The following is an 8948-nucleotide window of genomic DNA, read 5'->3' as shown; positions in this document are numbered from 1 at the left end:
AAAACACCCTAAGGTTCAGGCCAAATCATTTGTTGTTCATTTCATATGAGGAACCAGTTATTTGAATAAAGTGGATAACAAAATATAAAACGTAAAGGCTGTATGAAACATCGTATATAAACCCAAAATAAATAATGCCCCAGTTTCTGTAATTTACGATTTGACTGACATATACTGTACATTTGTAGTTGTTTCTTCCACCCACTATTTCGTCCAATCAGCTCGAAGGGGCGGGCTCTGACAGTATTCCAGACAAAATGGCGGATGTTGTTGTTTTGCCGCAGGGTCAGTGCTAATCGGAGTTCGCGTTTTCACTGATTTACTGCAAGAAAAGACAGAAATAATATCGTTGGCGACAACCTTCATCATTGTAAGGGTTTGCGAGGTGGACTGTAATGAAAGGCAAAGAAAGGTCGCCGATTAAAAAGCGCTCTCGGGCTTTGGATGATATCCGAGACAGGGGAGGAGGCCATCCGCCCAGCAAGAAAATGGGGGCTATCTCAGTTTCCAGTGGGAGCAATAATGGAAATAGCTCGACTAAAAGTGACGCAGGATCTACAAGAAGGAGTTTGTTGGGCGAAAAGAGAGACAGGGATTTTGATGGGCATGTTTCCAGTCGATCCGGCGTGAGTAACCATAGTTATCCCGGTGCTGTTGCTAGCGCTATCGGTAAGAACCACAATTTGGGCTTGACTCTCGATTTAGCCACTGCAAGGACTAGTAATTCTCGTGGCGAGCGTGCTCTGCCTCCCCCCAACAACAACGAAAGTGAGTACAAAACTCTTAAAATCAGTGAGTTGGGAACCCAGTTGAGTGATGAAGACATCGAAGACGGACTTTTCCACGAATTCAAAAAATTCGGGGACGTGAGTGTCAAAATAAGCCGCAGCAACGACGAGAGAATCGCTTTTGTCAACTTCAGAAAGCCCGAGGATGCCAGGGCAGCTAAACACGCCCGGGGCAGGTTAGTACTTTACGACCGTCCTCTGAAAATCGACGCAGTGTACATCAACAGACGGAGAAGTCGCTCTCCAGTTGAGAGAGTTGACAGAGACCCCTATGTTGGAGCCCCAGGGCACAGACACCTTCACACCCAGAGACCCCTCTCCCCATCAGGGCTTGGATACAGAGACTACAGACTACAGCAGCTGGCCCTTGGGCGCCTCCCTCCTCCCCCACTTCCCCCTTTGCCCAGAGACCTAGAAAGGGAGAGGGAGTTTGCCCTGTTTGAAGCCAGGTCGCGCCCAGGTCCAGCTTTCATTGCAGCTGCTGCTTTCCGCGAGGAGGATTTTATCTCTCCCGAGGATGACCAAAGAGCTAACAGAACGCTGTTTCTGGGCAACTTGGACATCACAGTCACAGAGACGGACCTGAGGAGGGCGTTTGACAGATTTGGGGTGATAACAGAGGTGGATATAAAGCCCACACGGGGACAGACCAGCACATACGGATTTCTGAAGTTTGAGAACCTAGACATGGCCCATCGCGCCAAACTCACCATGTCTGGAAAGATAGTGGGCCGTAACCCCATAAAGATTGGCTATGGTAAGGCCACCCCCACCACACGCCTATGGGTGGGTGGGCTCGGACCCTGGGTCCCCCTAGCAGCATTGGCCAGAGAGTTTGACCGCTTTGGTACAATAAGGACCATTGACTACAGAAAGGGGGACACCTGGGCTTATATACAGTACGAGAGCCTTGATGCTGCTCAGGCTGCGTGCACTCACATGCGTGGCTTCCCTCTGGGGGGGCCCGAGAGGAGACTCAGGGTGGACTTTGCAGACACAGAGCACCACTACCAGCAGCAGTTCCTTCAGCCTCTTCCTCTACCCCCCTTCGACATGGTGGCAGAGGCTTTCATCCACCGAGCCACAGCTGAGCCCCTGAGGGACAGGGAAAGGACTCCACCGCCGCTCCACTTCAGAGAGAGAGATCTGGGCTTCCCCGGGGCTGAGTGGCCCCCTAACCTGGCTATGCGTGAACGAGTACGTCCCGGGGTCTTTGAGCTGCCAGACCACCTGCAGCGGGACCGGCGGCCGGGGGGGAGGGAGCCCTGGTCTTTGGAGCGTGAGCTGGTGGGGCGCGGCGGAGACCCAGGACGGAAACGACGCCTCATGGACGACGGTCGCCATCTTGATGTCTCTCCTGACAGCACTGACCGCACGGCACGCCGGCGCAGAGGTGGCCCATCCCCAGACGGTAGCCCTGACGGAGGCCGCTTCAGTGACTCAGAGCGCCCCCCTCGCGGCGACGACAGACCCTCCCCTGGACGAGACCGCCGCCCCAGTCTGGAGCGTCCTAGCGGAGGGGACAGGAGATTGAAGAACCAGGGGAATCTCGCCGAGAGAGGGGCCTCCAGCAGTGGCCTCGCATCTTCAACAGGGGAGCGGAAACGTAAAGCCGGCGACAGCAGCAGCAGAGGACCCGGAGCTAAGAGGGATCGCTCCTCAGACCAGGGCGGCTCTAAAGGCAGTCAGTCATCCAAGCTTAGCCTGGCCTGGCACGGCATGCTCCTCCTGAAGAACAGCAACTTCCCCGCCAACATGCACCTCCTGGAGGGTCACCAGGGCGTGGCCAAGGACCTCCTCGTCGACGGCCCCACAGGGAGACAGGTGGGGGAGCTCAAGATCACCCAGCGTCTCCGCCTCGACCAGCCCAAGCTGGACGAGGTCTCCAGACGCATCAAAGCGGCCGGCCCCGGCGGCTACGCTGTCCTCCTGGCGGTTCCGGGTTCCGGTGGCGAGGAGGTATCGTCGACGGACCCTGCAGCTTCCACCCAGCGTCCTCTCCGCAATCTGGTGTCCTACCTGAAACAGAAGCAGGCAGCCGGAGTCATCAGCCTGCCGGTTGGAGGCAGCCGGGATAAAGACCACCAGGGTGTTCTCCACGCGTTCCCTCCCTGTGAGTTCTCACAGCAGTTCATTGATGCCTCGGCTAAAGCTCTTGCCAAAACCGATGAGGACTATCTGGTGATGGTCGTGGTGCGAGGGCCATCATAACTACAATAAGAGACGAAGCAGAACATCAGTGATATTGTACAAAAGAAAAAAAATATGTCAGTAACTACTATTGCATGCTGTGTGTTGAGTTCTGCTCCATGGGGTACTACTATAGAGTAGGGGTATGATGGGGTACTACTATAGAGTAGGGGTATGATGGGGTACTACTATAGAGTAGGGGTATGATGGGGTACTACTAGAGTAGGGGTATGATGGGGTACTACTAGAGTAGGGGTATGATGGGGTACTACTAGAGTAGGGGTATGATGGGGTACTACTATAGAGTAGGGGTATGATGGGGTACTACTAGAGTAGGGGTATGATGGGGTACTACTAGAGTAGGGGAATGATCACTAGGCTATGTCACTATTTGTTCCACCAAAATAATTATGAAGTGCCCTCTTGAAAGTCAACAAATGTGTAGGCAAATTGTGCTACCCTGTTTTATTAATTAAGGGTGTGTTCATTTCCAGCCAGTATTATAAAAGGGGGACATTCTAGAAATACAATCTAACTTGAAATGAGGTAAAATGGCACCCTTTTTCATTTAGGAAAACTTGAATCAACCACTGTGTGTGAGAAGACTCCATTCCAACATTTGGTCCACTGTTAGTGTTCCACTGATCGTATTATATACAGAGCCTTCAGAAAGTATTCACACCCCTTGACTTATTCCACATTTTCTTGTGTTACAGCCTGAATTTCAAATGGATTACCCGACAATACAATACCCGACAAAGTGAAAACATGTTTTTAGAAATGTTCCCAAATGTATTGAAAATTAAATACAGAATGATCTCATTTACATAAGTATTCACACCCTTTAGTCAATACTTTGTTTCTAAGTACCTTTGGCAGCAGTTCTAGCTGTGAGTCTTTCTGGGGTTAGTCTCTAAGAGCTTTCCACTCCATTTATAATGCTTCCTTCTTTTCTCGCTGTATAGGTTAGTATTGTGGAGTAACTACTATGTTGTTGATCCATCCTCAGTCATTAAAACATCATGTTAAACAATATTATTGCACACAGAGTGAGTCCATGCAACTTATTATGTGACTTGTTAAGCACATTTTTACACATTAACATATTTAGGCTTGCCATAACATCTTGAATAACAACATTTCAGATTTTCATTTTTAATTAATTTGTAAAAATGTTTTTTTATTTTATTTAAAAAACATAATTCCACTTTGCTGTTATGTGGTATTGTGTGTAGGCCAGTGACACATTTAAATTTAATCCATTTTAAATTCAGGCTGTAACACAACAAAATGTGGAAAAAGTCAATGAATGTGAATACTTTTTGAAGGCTCTGTAGATTAGGCTGCTTTTTGCTTCATTACAATCATTTCGTGTCATTTACAGTTAATTATATATTTTTCACCTCAAGGCCCTTTCTAAAAAATCCTGAATTATGAAGCCTTTATTTTAAATGTCACATTTTGAGAAAGATACCATTAGATCTGTTTGACAACTTTGGTATGGTGAGGATATAAATCATATTTCAATTTCTCACAAAAAAAGTATTGGGGACAATTATGTTGGGATATGTCATTATGTTTTACCCTGTATAACTGGTTAGGTTACACCTGGTGTTTTACCCTGTATAACTGGTTAGGTTAAACCTGGTGTTTCAGCCTGTATAACTGTGGTTAGGTTACACCTGGTGTTTCAGCCTGTATAACTGGTTAGGTTACACCTGGTGTTTTACCCTGTATAACTGGTTAGGTTACACCTGGTGTTTCAGCCTGTATAACTGGTTAGGTTACACCTGGTGTTTCAGCCTGTATAACTGGTTAGGTTACACCTGGTGTTTCAGCCTGTATAACTGGTTAGGTTACACCTGGTGTTTCAGCCTGTATAACTGGTTAGGTTACACCTGGTGTTTCAGCCTGTATAACTGTGGTTAGGTTACACCTGGTGTTTCAGCCTGTATAACTGGTTAGGTTACACCTGGTGTTTCAGCCTGTATAACTGTGGTTAGGTTACACCTGGTGTTTCAGCCTGTATAACTGTGGTTAGGTTACACCTGGTGTTTCAGCCTGTACAACTGTTGTTAGGTTACACCTGGTGTTTCAGCCTGTACAACTGTTGTTAGGTTACACCTGGTCTTTCAGCCTGTATAACTGGTTAGGTTACACCTGGTGTCTCAGCCTGTATAACTGGTTAGGTTACACCTGGTGTTTCAGCCTGTATAACTGGTTAGGTTACACCTGGTGTTTCAGCCTGTATAACTGTGGTTAGGTTACACCTGGTGTTTCAGCCTGCACAACTGTTGTTAGGTTACACCTGGTGTTTCAGCCTGCACAACTGTTGTTAGGTTACACCTGGTGTTTCAGCCTGCACAACTGTGGTTAGGTTACACCTGGTGTTTCAGCCTGTATAACTGTGGTTAGGTTACACCTGGTGTTTCAGCCTGCACAACTGTTGTTAGGTTACACCTGGTGTTTCAGCCTGCACAACTGTTGTTAGGTTAGCCCACACCTCTATGGTTAAGGAATGGTACATGACACTACAAAATGGGTAGAGACAATGGGGTTTAGTTGCTGAGTGTAAACTCAACCTAACTTGTCGGTGGTGTGAATATAGTGTATTCAATTGGTTTCCAAATGTGTTTTAATGTTTAAGCTACTCACCAGTAATACTTGGGCGTATTGAGAGGCTGAATGGGAAATATAGAGGTGATTTTTGCCCAGCTAATATACTGTAGGATGGGCCCATCAATGCAATGATGCAGCAAACACATAGCCCACTAAGAGAGATGCTAAGGGTAGATTTTATTGTGTATATTTTCTTTAGCACCACCTGACCCTTGGTAGTAACTTGTGACCTATAACCTTTGACCTATAATGCGTGGTAAAATTACACTAGAGATAAAAAACAAACGTAAGTTTTTGTTGTTGTTGACATTTGTTGGTCCGGTTTCATTCAATTAATATACCAATGTTTGTTGCCAAGTTTGTCTGAATATGACAGTATTTTATTGGTAATCATTGCTAACAAATGATTTACGGTAATCCTAATAATCAATAAGTTAAAAGGCTATTCAACATTTGGAGAAACTGATCATTTTTTATTTTTTTTGAGGAAAACTTAAATTGTACGTTTGATAAGTTGTAGTGCTATTATTTTGCAGTATTTTTAAACCACAATGTTTTCCCCGTTTGCGGTCAGCAGAAAACAGCTAGATTTGTCAGACTTAATAGCCTACTGTTGGTAACATTTTATGGCTGTTTTTTAATATTTTTTTAAAAACTAAACTGAGTTGTAGTTTTAAGATGTTTTAAGATGAGGTTGGTCTGGTTTATCTGTTTGAAAAACTGTATGAGAAAAAAAATCTGTATCTGTCTCAAAAGTTCACCGCCTCAACTGTGGACTTCCTATGGCTCAAACCTCACAGGAAACTCTGAAGAGAAGGAAACTACTTAGTATTTGTGTGTTTTCACTGAGAAAGCAGCTTTTAAGTTGTCTTCTTTTGTGTTCTGTTTTAAGTGGAGTAATATGACCCTCTTGCTTTGTGCTGTGTACCTGGTTTCATTGGGAAGACAAGAAAAGGGAAAATCCTCTTCCCACACTGCGCTTACTGCCAAGCTGTTTAACACACACAGAGACAAAGTGCATTTATGCACTTATTTGTCCTCCGAATATCAATAAATGTTCATTTGTTGGAAACCTGTTTCTGCCCTGGAAATGAATTGAAGAGCGAGAACTGTTGTGACTATCTCGTCTGTTGTGTTTCCAAAAAGGAATTGTGTTTATCACTTTGAATTGTGACACAAGAAAAGGGAACCAAACATCTCTTTGCCGATTGTTAGCGCCGAGGAGACTAGGAGAGACGTCTGCGTGATGATCACCTGTGTGTGTGTTTTCTCTCTCACACACACACACACATACACACACAAACACACACTTTTCAGGAGCTGTTGATGACCTGTTGAGCTAACAGGAGCTATTGATGACCGGTTAACCTGACAGGAGCTGTTGATGACCTGTTGACCTGACAGGAGCTGTTCAGAAGTTGTTGCTGATTAATAGCATACCTTTTGACCCCAGTAACTTTTGCCCCTCCCCTCCAGGGCTGGCCCCCTGTGTGAGGCCTACTGCTCTAGCAGGTGAATCACAGGATCCATGGAGGAGTCCCTGCTGTGACCAAACCCCACTGTGTATACTATGGCTCCTGTTTGTCTGCAACCTCCAGCCCATGTCCTGCTCTGCAGTGTGAAACACAGTAGCAGGCTAGTGCAGAATGTGGGAGAACAAGGGTGGATTTGCAGCGCCCCCCCCCCCCCCCCCCCCCCTTGCTCTCACTGTTGTCTTCGATAAGGTCTTTCTCTGAGTTGACCACAGCCTGGGGTGGCTGTGGGCTGTGCCATGTCCACGGTTCCCTACACAAGCAGAGGCCCTGTCACCGGCTGCCACGCATGATGCACCTCTTGTGGGTTTTCCGTTTCTTAACCCGCATAGCAACTCTACTTGATCACCTCAAGCTGTTGCACTGCTGAGGGAGTCACCTTGACCTGTGACCTTCTCAAAGTGACCTTACAACATTTCCCTGTTTTCCCAGAAGAATGATTATTTGTTGCCGTCATAATTTTGACGTCTTCAGTTTATGATTTGACTCCATGTGTATGCAGTGAATGGATGGAGGATCGGCCCTTTTCATGAATAGGAATATTGTTTATTGTTTCCTCCGGTTTGATTGAAGCTTTTCCTGAAAGAAAGGATCAGGAGTCACATGTTTGTTCTGCTCAGGTTTCCCCTGACAACCGCAGAACAACATCATCTACCTCACATTTCACTCGAACAAGGGAACGTAAGCAGAAAAGGCAAAATGAGCCATTTGAAACTCAATTTCACTTCCAACATTTTCACAAGTTGTGAAAGGATCCGTATTGTTTCATTTTGTGACAGTTCAACCAAGAGCCCCCTTCGTTTTAAAGTCCCCTTATCTAATGAAGAAATTCTTCCTTATATTTATCACATATAGCTCCTCCCAGTACAAGTGCAGCAATAGCAGAGCTTAAATCCCGCCTGCTCCTGGTGCTGAAAAAAGATACCGCCACTGGAGAAATGCTGCCCTCTAGAGGATCATGAAGGATCTGCATTCTGCACGCCCCCATGTTTTGCACCTGCTGACAGACAGGACCAGGGCAGCCGCTATCACTACTGTAGTGCCATAGGGAGTCACTACACTTCACTGATGCCATAGAGACAGCTTGTTGCTGTCACTGCAGAGCCTGTTCGTAAGTTAGGAGGAGGGAGGCTGCTGCTGTCTGACCTTTAGAAGTGTGGAAGAAGCAGAGGTACGTATATTACCAATATTATGCTACAGTAAGTACGGTACCATATAAGGGGTTCCTCTCTTTTTTTACCTAGCACCTACAGTCTATTCAGTCTAGTTTGGTAGTCCACTCAAAATACAACCTAACATGATTTTCCAACCTCCCTTGGCTGTAACCTGTTACTCATTACAGCCATAGGTCTACATTGACGTCAGGAAACAGTCATTAATATCAACGTTTATGAAGTAAGTGACAAGCAACACAGCTCAGACACCCATGTATACCCTACAACACAGTCCACCAGGCGTCTCTTCACAGTCCCCAAGTCCAGAACAGACTGGGAAACGCACAGTATTACACAGAGCCATGACTACATGGAACTCTATTCCAAAATCAAGTAACTCAAGCAAGCAGTAGAATCAAATTTATAAAACACCTAAAACTATCCCTTATGGAACAGCGGGGACTGAAGAGACACACACACACTACACATACATTGTAAGGTTGTAATATTGTGGTGTTATAAATGTTGTATTGTAGATATGTAGTGGTGTAATAATGTGTTGTATCATGTACTGTTTTATTTAGAGTTTTTTTGTATTTAATTGCCTTAATCCTGTTTGGACCCCAGGAAGAGTAGCTGCTGTCTTGGCAGGGACTAATGGGGAT

General features: G+C 45.8%; 1 protein-coding gene across 1 annotated transcript; it reads left to right on the top strand.

The window, feature by feature from the left end:
- Positions 1–240: 240 nt before the first annotated feature.
- Positions 241–6669, top strand: rbm15 (RNA binding motif protein 15). The gene has a single exon (XM_055891216.1). The coding sequence runs from the start codon at positions 396–398 to the stop codon at positions 2997–2999; it is 2604 nt and encodes an 867-aa protein (XP_055747191.1). The 5' UTR covers positions 241–395; the 3' UTR covers positions 3000–6669.
- Positions 6670–8948: the final 2279 nt, after the last annotated feature.

This window comes from Salvelinus fontinalis, chromosome 31 (assembly GCF_029448725.1).
Source record: "Salvelinus fontinalis isolate EN_2023a chromosome 31, ASM2944872v1, whole genome shotgun sequence".
Classification (NCBI taxonomy): Eukaryota; Metazoa; Chordata; class Actinopteri; order Salmoniformes; family Salmonidae; genus Salvelinus; species Salvelinus fontinalis.
The sequence above is the reverse complement of the archived record's forward strand: the minus strand, read 5'-3'. Positions and strand labels throughout refer to the sequence as shown.

What these genes read in the sequence shown, in the direction of transcription:
- rbm15 (XM_055891216.1), top strand. Translation starts at nt 396, where the DNA reads ATGAAAGGCAAAGAAAGGTCGCCGATTAAAAAGCGCTCTCGGGCTTTG.